At 36.2% G+C, this 15,544-nt stretch overlaps 1 protein-coding gene across 5 annotated transcripts in view; it reads left to right on the top strand.

Moving 5' to 3' along the window:
- LIMS1 (LIM zinc finger domain containing 1) overlaps positions 1-15,176 on the top strand; it is a 206,610-nt gene extending 191,434 nt beyond the window's left edge. For 2 of the 5 annotated variants that reach the window (XM_036755123.1, XM_036755119.1), the window contains exons 5-10: positions 1,378-1,527; positions 2,837-2,987; positions 4,372-4,464; positions 5,018-5,066; positions 6,714-6,789; positions 12,297-15,170. In XM_036755123.1, coding sequence (XP_036611018.1) covers positions 1,378-1,527; positions 2,837-2,987; positions 4,372-4,464; positions 5,018-5,066; positions 6,714-6,789; positions 12,297-12,411 — 634 coding nt within the window. In that variant the 3' untranslated portion in view covers positions 12,412-15,170. Of the gene's footprint in view, positions 1-1,377; positions 1,528-2,836; positions 2,988-4,371; positions 4,465-5,017; positions 5,067-6,713; positions 6,790-6,991; positions 7,185-12,296 lie in introns of all 5 variants that reach the window. The other 3 variants (XM_036755118.1, XM_036755120.1, XM_036755121.1) reach the window with 3 other exon arrangements.
- Positions 15,177-15,544: the final 368 nt, after the last annotated feature.

Raw genomic sequence — 15,544 nt, 5'->3', positions numbered from 1 at the left:
GTATAACATTCCCAAAGAGCACTTTTAATTGGCATGCTCCTATTGCCACAACTCTTTGCATTATTATGGCTAATACTGTCTGAATCAAACTCTTTGCAGTTTTAAAATTGATTCCTTCTGGGAAAAGCCATTGCTCGGTCCTCCTCTACCCTACCTCGGTACTTAAATCTTTCCAAAGATTTCACTCATGTAAGTACTGCTTCCAGGGCCAGATCCCAGTGCCTTGTCCTTGCCGTCATGGACGATCTTCCTGCATTGGCTGTGATCAAACTTCAGTCCCTCAGCTTATGCATTTCCTCCACTCACTCTCAGCTGGGCAGGATGTGCTGGAATGTGCTCTTTCCAAAACCTGCAAAACACATGGTCAGGTCTTGGTCTAATTAACAGATGATGAGAAACTTTCTTCCCTCCTGTTTGTAAAGACGTGGGGAACTGCACGTGCAGAACGTTGCACACGTTGTTAAGACAGCTACTGTTTGGTTGGTTTTGCTCAACTGTTTTTCATATGAGAGAGCTTTCAGTGAGCAAGGCATTTCAGGAAATGGCTATTTCCAAAGGTATCAGTAAGCCTTTTTTTGTTTAATTCATTTAATTTTTTTTTAGCATTTTAAGTTCTGAGCTGTCTCCCTCCCTCCGTCCCCACCCCACACTAGAGGAGGCCACCATTTAGTACAAATATGTGTGTGTCTGTACATATATTTATATGTGTATGTGTAAGTGTATATATCCTCTGTGTGTGTGTGGGTGTGTGTGTAAAACTGTACTAGGGGTTTTTTTTAAACAAGTTTTTTTTTTTATCAACACATGATCACCTCCATCTAACAGTAAGTTTTAAATTATTATATGTGGTGATATGAGTATTTTTGTTGTTGTCATTCACAGACATAAATACTAAGAAGTGTTCCTTTTATTTTACCACCACCCCTTACCCTCCCCTTCAGCCTTTCATGGTACAGTGAAAAGAGGTGGGGCGGGGGGGGCTTTGGAATCAGAATGTCTGAGTTGGGATCCCATCTCTGCCACTTAATATAGCTGCAGCCTTGGGCAAGTCACTTAAGCTCTATTGGCCTCAGTTTCCTTATCTGTAAAATGAAGGGGCTGGACTCAGTGTCCCCTTAGGTCTCTTCCAGGTAAATCAATGGTTCTATGATCCTTCCATCTAGTTAAATGTTTAGGCCCCCTGGTGGCCAAAGATGAACTCGCTTTGGATTTGGGTTTATTTTTTCCTGTCTGAAACTTGGGTTTCCCTTAAAAAGTTCTTTTTTTATTTTTCTAGGTCATTGGGGAAATCCTTAAAGTCGTTTTCCTAATTTCAGCACATAACATTCCAAATAAACAAACTTACTGGATTTGGTCTTCCTTTTTGGTCCTTTTTAGGCATCTTTGTCGTCCTTGTCATAATCGTGAGAAAGCCAGGGGCCTTGGGAAGTATATTTGCCAAAAGTGCCACGCCATCATTGATGAGCAGCCTCTCATATTCAAGAATGACCCTTACCATCCGGATCATTTCAACTGTGCCAACTGCGGGTAAAATATTTTATTTTATTTTATTCGTTTATTTGTTTATTTGTTTATTTATTTACATCAGGCTGGTTTAATTTGGTTAGATTTCAATTTTAAAATTACATCAGGCTGGTTTAATTTGGTTAGATTTCAATTTTAAAAGAATGCAATTTTCTGCCTTAAAAAAAAAACCCTCTACCTTTAAATGTTATGAGGTATGCATTGTCTACAAATCAGCTATCAAGAAAGGAAGAATGCCCCTGCTCTCTCTGCTGTATTGTCAGGAGTTGGGGTAGAGGGGAGGGAGTCAAAAGGTCAAAATAAAATCCTTTTATGTTGTTATCAACTTGAAAGTTTTCAGAGACTTAATCATCTAGCTCACGAATCATCTGATCTCATTCTTGTGACCCACTGGCCATTTAATTTCCTTTAACACCTTCATTAGAGTAGTGAGTATTATTGCATAGAGAATATCAAGTGGAAATGAAACTCAAATCATGCCTTTTGATTTATTTGAGCAGCCCTGGCAGATGGTGGAATGAAACAGAAGGAAAGCAAATGACTCAGAAAGGAAGTTTTAAACATTTTCTTTAGGTTTCATCAAGTTCTTCCCATTTCACACGACCTTATGTATAACAGAGAGATGGCTATTCTTCATAGCAACATTATATTATGTATAATTAGTATTAAATAAAATTGGTCCCCAGCTTACTTTTGAAAGACTCCCTCAATTTGTTTTGGTTAACAGTGCATGTTTGTTATGAAGGATTTGTTTGTCTTTTTTCTTTTGAGAGGGGAGCAGTAGAAGGGAGAGAAAATAGATTTTTGCTAATAAAGAAAAAGGAAAAAACTCCCTCAGCCTTGATAGTGGCATTGAGACTGCTCTTAGCAATGGTGACTATAACATTTAGAACCTAGAAGATGAGAGCATCTAGTTAGAATAAAATGAAATCTCATGACAGGAAAAAAGATAAATATGATTGTTAACATGGTAGCACATATCTGACTTCCCCTGCAGTTTGTCCATACTATGTTTTCTTAAGTGATTTTCTGCCATAGTGTAACCCAACCTGGATGGTTTTGACAAGAATTGAAGAGCCCAAATCTGTTAGACTACTGTGATCCCTGGTTCTCTCTTAGTCTTTGTGTTTTAAGAGAATAGAAACCATAGAAAGAGGAGGGAGGAGGAGAGAAAGAGAGAGAGACAGATAGACTTTCTAATGATGTCCTTAAAAATAAAATTATTTCAGAGAATGCATTAAGTAAAAAATATTGCTTGTTTTTTTCTTGTAACTTGAATGTATGCTAATTTTGCTAACTTTCTTGGTGACAGGAAAGAATTGACTGCTGATGCTCGTGAATTGAAAGGAGAACTATATTGCTTGCCGTGTCATGACAAAATGGGGGTCCCCATTTGTGGAGCCTGCAGACGGCCTATTGAAGGACGTGTTGTAAATGCTATGGGCAAGCAGTGGCATGTGGAGGTAAGAACCTGGTTGTGAGAATAACTCTTTTCCTTTGACTTTCCGTATTATCAAGAACATCTCTTACTTAATTTTTAAATAAATACGGAAAACTATTAAGCATTTCCTCTTGAGGTAAAACTCTGAGGTCACTGAATGCTTTTGAGATCTTTCAGTGATGGGAATAGATGTTCCCTACCTGAGGTATACACACTTTACAAGAAACATTCTCAAGGGAGCATAGGTAATATTTTGTAAATAACTATATTCTCCTGCTGAAGTATTACAAATGTTGTCAAGTTAGTGAAAACATTTGTGGAATGGAGAGGGAATGGTTTGGGGGGGAGGTAGGAAAGGGAGGGAGCATTATAGAGCATTTGAAAAACCTGAAAGTGATGACTGAAGGAATAATTCCTCCTGACAAAAACCAAATGAAAGAGGTTTGGATGCATAATTCCAGTGGCAGCGACTTGGTGAAAGACAAGCTAATTGATTTCCCACATAATCCAAAAATCTGAATTGATTTCTCGTCAACGAAGTCACAGAATTGTTGTACTGTTCTCCAGGCCTATCTCATTCTTACCAAAGATGCTTACAAAGGCATGTTTATAACAACTTATCTCTGAATCTCAGTTTTAGTCTCAATTAAATCCAAAGGAAGAAAGAAATTGGAGACTAAACATGATTTGCAGGTATCTCTTTCAGAAACTACACAAAAAATAATGCTGTTAGCTGACAAGCCTAATTAAGGGGCTTACTAATTTATTTCACTATGTTCTGATAAACATCTAACAACTTTATGTTACAAAAAAAGTTTTGTACTAAATAAAATTTTCTTTATGAAAAATTAACATGTTTTATTCTGTATGTATATATGTGTGTGTATGTATATATGTATGTGTATATATTTGTATATATATAATATATATATATATAATACACACACACACATACACATACACACACGCATATGCATGGTAAACAACAGAATCCATTTCCTTTCATTTTGAATAGAGGGTAATGGGAAAATTTACTGAATTGGGGTAAGGATACAGTATGACAACCAAAAACTGTTGGAAAACTTTGTACAGAGTATCTTTTGAGTATCAGATTTCTACCGTGGTTCTTTCTGATATGTGTCCTCCACATCACTAGTGCTCTCCTATATCTGCAGCAAAAAACAAAATCTCCATCCCTTTTTTGAATTTGCATTTGAGTAGGTCATGTTCCAAAGCAGCCTGTTCCAGGTTCCTAGAGGGCAGAGTTTAGAATTTGCTCAGTGGTTGAAAAGAAATGGCCGTTTTATCACATGTAGATTTTTGTGTTTCAGCGCTCCAAAATTCAAGTGTCACTGTTAAAGTAAAAACAAGGCAACTCAGAAACGATCTATACAATTTCTTTGCAGCATTTTGTCTGTGCCAAGTGTGAGAAGCCATTTCTTGGGCATCGTCATTATGAAAGGAAGGGCCTGGCATATTGTGAAACTCACTACAATCAGGTGATTGTTATGTTTATTTTTTTTTTTACCAGATTTGCTTGTTATTATGAGTTCTAAGGCTTTTTTTTCAAAAAAAAATATAAAAGTGACCTCCTTCCTTTCTTGGAAGAAGTTGGAGACTATGGGTATGGAACAAAACTGTGTGATTCAGTTATTGTGTTGTTTAATCTTACTTAGCAGGCCTTTGTCTCTCTCTTTTATTCTTTATTACAAGGCATGGTTCCCTAGTAGGGGAGGGAATAAAGATATATTCGCAGATGAAGATGATATAAAAAACTGAAGCTATTAATAAAAAAATTGAATGCATTATTATAGGAGTAGGGTTTTTTTTTCAACATAAAGAAAAGCAAGTTATTCTTTTTTTGCCACCTTCCTACTGTGGGTGATTGGATTTGCTAATCTGAAAAGTAATTTTTAGTGGTTCTGGGCACCCAATATTTTTTTTTTCCATTTTTTCTATTTTTGTTTCTAAGCATAAAAGAGATGTGGAATGGTTCATTTTATATTGCCAGTGAAGTTAAATTAAACTTTCCTTTTTTCCCCCCATTCACAGCTATTTGGCGATGTTTGTTTCCACTGTAATCGTGTCATCGAGGGGGATGGTAAGCCTCTGTTTAGACTGCATAAGATGTCACTATAATATAAAACATGTAGAAAATCACAAGGAAGGACTTTGCCTTTCATTACTTATAGATAATCACTTGTCTTTCTATCATTATGGTGTGAGGCTCTGACACTGTCAGCAGTCAGATTTATTACCAAAAAAAGGAAAGACACTCAACACCTTGAGCTTAGAATAGTTATTTCATATCTTATGTGAGGCTAATGGCTAAAGAAGCAAATTCTAAATGCAGCATCATATTTATTTCAGCCAATTATCATAATTCCCAAAGAATTAGACTGTGGGCAACTAGGAATTTTAAAGGACTCCAGGATGACATAGCACTTCATCCTCTGCTTCTCCTTGTCACAAATGTTCCCTCCCACCAGATGTGTCATTGATATGACAGTGAGTAGTGTGAGAACCATTGTTACACATGGTCTGCTAATACACAGGGGAGAGGGACCTGGTTTTATTTTAGTATATATTAGCTGTTATTATAAACCATGAAGGCTAAGGGCATATGTTTATAAGGAACAACTTCAGCTCCTGAGGTTGTTTGGGAAAACAGCCCTAACCCTGCAGATGCTGATACCCTGGCACGGACACCGAGAAGCATTTCTGTAGTTCTTATCACTCTCGTACCTTGGTAATCGGGTAGTTCTAATTGACTGGAACAGAAAGGAAACAGCTGTGTTTGGAAATGGTTGTTAAGCATAGTTCTACCAGCAACATCCTGGATGCAAGTTTTGAATGTGCTTGTTGCCGGCACGCTTTATGGTTCTCGGCAGATATCTCCTCACTCAGGAAATACTTTCTCAAACACACTGCCCCCATGCAATTGGCAAAGGATTACTGTTCAGAAGACAAGCAATAAATAAAGCCTATGGAAGTCACAACCCCTTAACTCTTTCCTGTACAAAACATCTTAGCAGGTAGAAAAAGTGAGTAGTTTACCAGTGGAAAAAGGGGGTGTGTGTGTATTGGGGGGTGTTAAATAAATTGTGGTGCTATAATGTACTGGAGTACTATAGTACACTGAAGGCAAATAAGAGGATTACAAAAATCTAGAAAGACTTTTATGAAATAATGAAAAGACAAAAGAATATGACACATACTGACTAAAACCATAGAAGAGAAAAAAGAATGGACACAAAATCCTGATGGAAGTTGATAGGGAGTAACTAAAAAATTGTAAGATAATTTGTGTTGAGATTTATTTAAATGTAAATAGTTTCCAAGCATGTTTAATTAGTTGTACTGATGTCAAATATTAGTTTTGCAACCAGTCTTTTTTTTTTTTCTTTAAGAAAAAAGTCATTAAAAACGGCAAGAATCACTCTTAAGTTTTGTTCTGTTTCTCAGCCAGGAAGATAGACAGTACCCAGTTTGGAGCAATTAGGTTAAATTTGTGGGAGGTTTTGTTTTATTCTTTATTTGGAGGAGACACCACTTAGTTTAAATCTTTATAACAAGGTGGGCTTTTTGGCTTGGTCAATGCTCCCACTGGCATTGCTGGTGGCTGCTGATCCAAGGCAAAGGAATGAAATAGTTTTATCTGCCTTTTAAATGAATGAATTTTAGATATTTTTGACTCATTACCAGCAACCTCGTGACTACTGACAAACTCTGCTTCTTCTTTTTCTAGTTGTTTCAGCCCTGAATAAGGCCTGGTGTGTGAGCTGTTTTGCCTGCTCTACTTGCAACACTAAGTTAACTCTCAAGTAAGTTCTGTGATTTGAGTCCGTGTGGACTTGTAGAAGTGAAAAAAAAATGAGAGGTAAAGAAAGTACATGTAGAATTTCAAAGAAACTCATCCTATGATTTGACTTATTTATCCATTCTGTCCGGGGCTCCTAAAATCAAAGATTCTTTCCTTAACTTTCCTGTGTTCTTTCCCCTGTCTCTTCTTTGTTCTGCTCAAAGGGATAAGTTTATTGAAATTGATCTAAAACCAGTCTGCAAACACTGTTACGAGAAAATGCCGGAAGAATTTAAGCGGCGACTTGCCAAACGGGAGAAGGAAGCGAAGGATAAAGACAAGCAGAAAAAGAAAAAGCCAGTCTGTTTGTAAACTTTTCTATCCCTTCTTTCAGCATTTCCAGTACTTTCTCCTTTGGTTAGTGCTTCAGGAACTTTTTCTTTTCTTTTCTTTTCTCATTTCTCTCTCTGTCTCTCTTGCATGTGTTTGTGACCATCAAAGAGGTTGAAATACTGGTAATTATCATGCGTGCATCTGGAGTCTGCCAGTTAGATTACTTATAAAGCTGGAAAGCCTTTCAGACACATCCATGATTAAACTAATCCTGTGTTAAATATGTTTTTTTTTTCAAGATCGATAGTTTTCCTTTTAAACTCTTTATTTTAACTAGATGTCAGTATCTAAAATAATACTAGTATAATAGTAGCACTTCAAGGTTTGCAAAGCAGTTTACAGATATTATGTCAAAAACCCTTCAAGGTACATGCCACTCCTGTCTCTATTTTATAGATGAGGAAAGCAAGGCAGACAGAAGTTAAGTGACTTCGCCAGTGTCACACAGTTAAGTGACTGAGACCAGATTTGAACTTGGGTCGTCCTGACTCCAGGCCCAGCATTCTAACCAATGAATCAGCCAGTTGCCTGAAAATAAATGGATTTATGGGAGAAAAATTTTGATTTTGTTTAGTGGGAAAACTGTTAATATTCCTTCCCCATGTGTACTTGACTTTCTTCTGCTTCTGCTTTGGTGATCCTCAACCCTTGAGTAACCCCTATGGCCTGCCTCCTCCTCTGGCCCTACCCTCTGAATGCTGCTGGAGGAAATTGTGTTTGGATCCACTCCAGTCTATAATTAACTCAGTTGGGTCCTCACTGCTATAAGGTGATCTTGTCTCATATTGACTCTCCTCTTTACTCATTATGCCTTGAACTTTCAGCCCATTTCCCTCATTGTAAACAGATGCCCTCATCTGTTGCTTTGAGGCCACTCAATATTGACTCCCTTAAGCTTTCTTCTTCTACCTAATAATAATTATACCTAACATTTATATAGTGCCTATTGCATGCCAGGCATTGTGCTAAGCACTTTACAAATGTTCTCTCTCCAAACTTCATATCCTTATCTGTTCTTTGCTCATTCCCTACATTCTTGGTGAAAATGATAGCCTTTCACTTTGCCAAACCTAACCTCTTTCTCTAGCTGTGTCCTGAATCTGGACCCCTTCATTCTCTGTGGCCTTGCTCAATCATACATATTCCCCGCCGTGTCTAATTACCTCCAGCGTCCTTTTATTTAGCCTATAAACATGTTCAAGTCTCCCCAGTCTAAAAACAAGAAAACCCTTATGTTGGCCGTGCCACCCTCCCCCAGCCATGCCCCCCATCTCCCGTTCGTGGTACTCTATTCTTTCATCTTACTCACTTCCAGAATATTGCCTCCACTTCCTTGCCACTCACTTATTACTCAGCCCCTTGTAATTGGGCTTCCTGGCCTACCACTCTACTGAAAAATTGCTGCGTAAGGTCACTAAGACCTTCTTATCACTAAATACACTATTGTTATCTTTTGTAATTTTTTTTTGGAGGGGGCAGTTGGGGTTAAGTGATTTGCCCAAGGTCACACAGGTAGTAAGTACTCGCCGCGCCACCTAGCTGCCCCTTTTTGTCGTATTTATGTTGTTGATCTCTACCATCCTTTCCCCTGCTTTCTGTAACCAAGTTCTCGCAGTCTCCCTGACCTCTCTTCATCTCTTTTGTGGGCTCCTTCCACCCCTGAAGTTTTTCTTCCTTGACATGCTTTCTGCATCCTTTATTCTCTTTCCCCAGTAAATGCATTGGAATCCACAGCTTTTGTGAAGATTTGTAACCATCCTCTAGTATTTCTCTCGTACCCATCTGCCAAGTGACCATCGCCCTTTTACGTCCCACCGGAATTGAGCTCGTTTTCCCCTCCAAACCTGCCCTTTCTCCTAAATTCTCAGTTGGTATTGACAGCACTACCCTCTACCCAGTCTTTCCTGGCTCATAACCTTAGAATCACTTTTGGGGGCAGCTAGGTGGCACAGTGAGTAGAGCACCGGCCCTGGAATTAGGAGGACCTGAGTTCAAATCTGGCCTCAGACATTTGACATACTAGCTCTGTGACCTTGGGCAAGTCACTTAACCCCAATTGCCCTGCCTTCCCCCCTCCAAAAAAAAGGAAAGGAAAAAAAAGAATCACCTTTGACTCTTCTCTCTAACTCACAGTCACTCATTTGCGAAGTCTTGTCAGTTTTACCCTGGCAATATGTCCCACATTCATCCATTCCTATAACCTCAGACCTCTTAACTTGACTATTTTAATAACATCCAAATTGGTCCTTAGGTCCCCATTCTATCCAGTCTTTTAAACCATCCTTCACAATCTGGTTCAAATATTTTTACTTTATTCCTTTTTTTTTTTTAATCTTTACTACTCCACGGCCCATAGTAACTTGGCCTGCCATTGCCTGATAGATAAAACATAAACTAATCTCATGGCATTCAAAACTATCCAATGTGGCTCTTACCCTTTCAGACTTATCATATTACTCGCCTTCAGCTACGCTCCATTCCAGATGAAGTGGACTACTGTTTATTCCTCATTCTTATCCAGTTCTGTTCAGTCTTCATACCTTTGCTTCTGTTACCCAACTATGCCTAAAATGCCTATTCTCCTCTCTTCCCACCACCTCAGTGCCTTCTTGGTCTTTGGAAGTCTTGCCTTATTAACAACTATAAGTCAGTTGATACTTCCTTTGAGAGGCCTCCCCCTTATTCTGTTACCCCCAATTAGATTGCATATTTAGTGAGAACAGGGTCTAGATCCTGTCTTGGCATTCCTAATACTTAACACAGTGCCTCACATACATGTAGGTGAATTTTAATTTGATGTATCTTGACTTACTGATTTCTAGCCCTTGGTTTACTGTTTTAAAATTGTTTATATGTGAATTGTATTCTTATTATACCAAAATACTTAAGAGTATTAAACATGTAGTCATTCAAGAATTTCATATATATAGATATATACATATATATAGAGATATGGATATAGATATAGATATATACATATGTAGATCTAAAACTATTCCTTGCTTTAAAAACCCTTTCAGTACGTTCACCTCTCTGGTAGACTCTGTCCTATTTATCTATTCAAGGCTTTATCATTAAAAAAAAAATCTTTAGTATGTCTATTTGCCTATAAATTATCTTGACACTACCATTTTAAAAATATTTTTATGGACAATTACAAAGTAGATTTAATTCCAGAATTCAGACAGCAGTATTTCATCCTCTTATATCCTATTGCACAGCAAGCATGCTTTTCCTATTTCTTCTATCCTTACCTGTGTTCTAAGCTTTTTAAAACTTACTTTATCATAACAATATTTTGTATTTCTTTTCTAAGCTTAGCTTTCCAGACAGGGACTCTAACTTAGTAATAAACAGAAGAATATGAACAGTTTATCAAGAAGCTTTCTAGAAAGTAGTGATAATGTCTAACTTCGTTAAAAGGAATAGCATTTTTCAGTACTTTTAGTGATAGGATGACTTTGGCAGAAAATACATCATCTAATAGTGATATTTGAATGAATGAAAGAAAAAGTATCTATTAAGCAATTATTATGTGGGAGGTACTGTGCTACGTGCTGGGGATATAAATACAATCAAACAAGATATCTTATGTGAAACTACTTATCTGAAATATTTGAGTACAGCTAGGTCCCTATTAGTACAAATAATGAATCCCTCTGAAGTGATAACATTATTCAAATTCACACTGTATCTTTCCATTAGGTTGGAACCAGTGACCATATTTTATGTAATTATAACTTCAAATAGTGCAAATTTGAACGCACACCTCCACTTCAGGAGATTCATTATTTGTACTGATGAAACCTAGCTGTATTTTATTCCAATTGAAAATAGCCCTTCTTTGAATTGTCCATAAAAGGAGAACCTCTTTAGAGCAAGATCCAAAAACTAATTTCCACATTGATGTAAAAAAACAAAGTATCTTTTTTCTAAGGGCAAATTGTTAATAATTTAATGACAAAATTGCTCAGCTGTTAAACTTCTGTTGAGGCTCACAGTCTAATTTAGTGCTGCTGTTATGTTATTTAAAAATTACTACTTAAAATATAAATTTTTGAAATCTGTAGTATTTCATCCATTTTTCTCTTCCTTTTTTTAATATGAGCTTTTCTAAGCTTACTCATTAAATACTTGTTGACTGAATTTCAGAGAGTTAGATAACGTTAAGGAGTTACATATTCACCCTATTTAATTTCAAACTCCTGACCCTAGATGGCAAAACTAGCAAATCATTGAGGTGGCTTTTTTGAAATGAGTATGCTGTGGGTATCCACCTTCTGGCAGTAGAGGGGGAAGTAGCACAGTCTTCCTTTTTTTCTCTTTATGAGAAGTTTTACCATGAAGTGAAAGTTGTGCTGTTTGACCTTTGATATTAATTTAAGATCTGTATACAGTATAAATATATCTGTATAAGCCATGGTGGATTGGAGGTGGGGCAGTGTCTTAAGAATTTTCATAAGCTTTCTAATTTCTATGAATTTTTTTTTTGTAGTATAAACAGCCATTTTATCACTATCACTTTTTTGTGGTCAAAACATAGGTATTTTGTGGGAAAACCCATTTTGTTCTAGGGAAGGAGAAAATCCTCAAAGGCACTTAATCTAAAATCTTCCATAATATTGTGTTGTTATGAAGTGATAAGAGCAGCCCTGTAACACAATGATATGTTTATGGCCCCATAAAATTACTAGCATTGCTAAAAGATTCTTTAGTTTACCAAAGGATTCACTAAAAAAGTTCCGTTAAATAGAGAGCTCCCTAATAGTTCATTTAAAACAATTAAAATGACAAAAATTAGATTTAGGTCGATGTTTCAGGAACACAGCTTTTTTTAAAGCAAGGCGAGCTTGTACAATTTTTTTCACTGCCAAGAAATGGCAAATTTAAATGTGAACACCCAGATGTACATTAACATAATAAAACTATCAATGATAGACCAGGGTAAGTGTTTCTTCTGCCACAGTGACAGGGAGTAAGACTTTAGTCTTTTTTTTACAGAGGAAGTTTATCATGATATGTTAATTTGCCTCAATAAAATCACTTCATATTATTTGAGCTGTCATGTTTGAAATATTTCCACTAATGTATCTTCTTCTTCTCCCCTCCCCCCACCCTTTTAAAAAACACTTTTAGGAATAAATTTGTGGAGTTTGACATGAAGCCTGTCTGTAAGAAATGCTACGAGAAGTTTCCCTTAGAACTGAAGAAAAGACTTAAGAAATTGGCTGAAACCTTGGGGAGAAAATAACTATATTTTGTTTGTTTTTTAAATTTCTTCCTTCATATGCAAAGATTAGGAAATGTTACACATGTTACTTGATTTCATTCACCCTCCTACAAGTTTTATCCCATAAGAGTGAGGATTTAAAAGCTTCTGTACACAAATAGCTTCACAATGGTGTTATACTGCTCTTCTTTCTCCTTGAAGAACTATAACTTTTGTATGGCCTTATTTAGAACATAGCTGAAATTCTCTATTTGCCCTCTCACAAATTCATTTGTAGATATATAAACTATACTTGCATAGCGAGTTTCATATGATTAAATTAATTCAGGCAAAAAAAAAAACCTAACTTATTTTTATGAAAGTCTTAGCTTTTGGATGATTCAGCTACCAAATTGTAGAATAATTTTGAATCAGAGCCAAAAGAAAATTACTGCCATTTGAGCAAAAATTAACAAGCAAATCTTAAACATTTTTTGTGCATCAGATTAAAGATCTTAACTTTCAGGTTACTAAGACAGGAAACAAGTTTATTCACAACTACTTGAATTTTGCTATTTTTCTGTTAAATGCAATAATTATCCTGCATGGTTTTGTATTTTACTTTTATTCTTTATGAATCTTAGTCCTTCATTCAGATACATAACATAGTAGTTAGGATATCTAGCAAATACGTATGCATTTTTAAAAATTTCTTTTTTTTGTGCAGAGAATTTATACCAGGTATTTGAAAATACATTATTCTTTAGCTATATTGGACATATGAAGTATTTTTTTTAATGTCTTAAAGCAAGCATTCTTATTATGCTTCTAGGCTTAATGTTAAAGCTATAGTCTTAGAATAGGACATAAAACTCAACTTTATGTAATCTTGGAATGTTGACACTTTTAAAAACAGTGAATGTATGTATCTGTATCGGTCAGACTTCTTTTAATATTCTCTCTAATAGCTATGCTTTATAAACAATCAAACCCACTTTGCCTTAGAAAATTGCATCTTTTAATCACAAGTTCTTGCTGCTTGGTATAATACCAAATAAAAAAACAAGTGAATTTAATTAGACTAGGAAACCCAAATTCCTTTACCATAGCCTTAAATATGTGTGTTTTTTTTAATATGTTGCCAGCTAAAGCTCATGGAATTTACTATTTGTTGTCTTTCAGAAAGTGAGAGATGTATATATTATGCTTCAGAATTTCTATTTCAGTTTCATTATCCAGTTAGAGTCTTTTTTTTTTTTTTTTTTACAGAAATGAGGTAGAAGTGACCTTAGATTGGTCAGAGGCATTTTTGAAAAGGGCAATTTTAGCTCCAGAATAAAAGATACCCAGTGGTTTCTCAACCTCATTTTCCATATGGATTTGCTACATAATAGAAATGCAATTCTAGAAACATTTTTTTAAATACTGCCATTCCTGTCATCAGATGAAGTGCTCAAAATGAATTCTAGGGGGAAAAAACAGTTTGCCAAAATGTTGTTGAAATTTTTTTTATGATTTTTCCATCTCTTGAATGACTTGGCTGCCCTTGAATACTTTGAATTAATAGTTGTTTCCCAGATAACTTTCATTGAGCTAAATTTTGGTGATGATTTCAAACTTGCTGTAGCAAATTACATGGGTTTTTGTTTTCAGTGTTTTAACATTATGGTAGCCCAAAGAAGTCAGCCTCATGTAAAGTGTAGACTCAGTATGTAGTTTAAAGTTAAATGTATTCCTTCAACCAGTATGCATTGGGTTCCTGTTATTTGCAAGTTATAGGGTCTACAGATGCAAAAAAAAAATAATTTTTGCCATCAAACCTTAGATTAGTGTTCCTCAAAACTGTGCCTTTCTCATCTGAGACATGACCAGCAACATAAGACCTAGGAAATACTTTTTCACTACCCATCACAAAGTTGGACAGAATTTTCAGAACTAGTCTGGTTGTTAAGAAGAGCAACACAAATCTTCAGAAGTCTTTGGCAGAGGAGAGACAGAAAAAAATAAAAACAAAGCACCATAGATTTTATGGACCTAATCTGGACATACCTAACACGTAAGTAGGCAAAATAAGTTTTTGCCTACTAGTATATCCCGATGTTAACAATTCACTTCTTTGTGTTGAGCACTGATGTTCCCGCCAGTCCTCGTTTAAAATGCAGACTACTTGAGAGCGCTAATATCCCTTAACTCCGTGATGTATATTTGCTCATCACATGCTAGGTCTTTCATGGAGGAAAGTATTAAAGCTGCTGGTAGTGTGAGAGCAAGAGACTGTCAGGGAGGGGAGAAAGTTCTTAGGGAAGGGAATGCCAGAGACAAGCTGCCTGACAACTTTTGTACATAGCACTTGTTCTAACCACAAGGATTCTTGTCAGGTTAGTAAGGTGCTAGCTAAGGTTCACAATTTGTAGGACACCACAGTCATCTGTTCTGCATCTTTGTCTTAACATTTAAAGTCCTCCATGTGAGAAATTAAATGTTATGAAACAAACCATGGCTCTTACATATGAGTAGGTGCAGTTTCTCTTAGAAATAAGCCAAATATGTAGGGGGAACATGTTAAGGATAAAAGGAAAATTGACTGTTAACACTATATTTGAAATAAGACATTGTGTTGCCTTACCTATTTGCTAAAATAGCTCTTTCCAAGTGGAAGAAAGTGTAAAACAGGCTAATAATATACCTAAATATGTGACTTCTTTTAGATTGTAAGCCTGATGGCAGGGACACTAAATTAATATTTTAATGTCTTATCTAGCAGTATACCCTTGGTGCTTAATAAATGTTTAAAATAATTAACAACGACCTGCTGTGCACTGTTTTTCCTTTGAACGGTTTTGAGATACCATAAAACCATTTTAATGGTGTCAAAGGGCAAGTAATACTACTCACGTATGAGCTAGCTGCACATCCAAATATTCAGTAGTATGCAACTATGTACATATGTATGTGTGCATATACACATACTTATATTAGAGAGTTATATTTATGGGAACATGAACGGACCCTTGTTCAAACACATGTGTAACCCATGTCCCTAGGTTTACCTAGGACCTCTTCAGATTTGAGTGACTTCTCATAAATCATTCTTTGGCTTATTCACCAGGGTTATTCCCTGGGAACATTAGCATAAAGCTTGTAGCTAGGTCTCTACAAAATGGTTTAAGAAAAA

Source organism: Trichosurus vulpecula, chromosome 4 (assembly GCF_011100635.1).
Source record: "Trichosurus vulpecula isolate mTriVul1 chromosome 4, mTriVul1.pri, whole genome shotgun sequence".
NCBI classification, from domain to species: domain Eukaryota; kingdom Metazoa; phylum Chordata; class Mammalia; order Diprotodontia; family Phalangeridae; genus Trichosurus; species Trichosurus vulpecula.
Note: the sequence above shows the minus strand (reverse complement) of the source record. Positions and strands in the feature narration are given on the sequence as shown.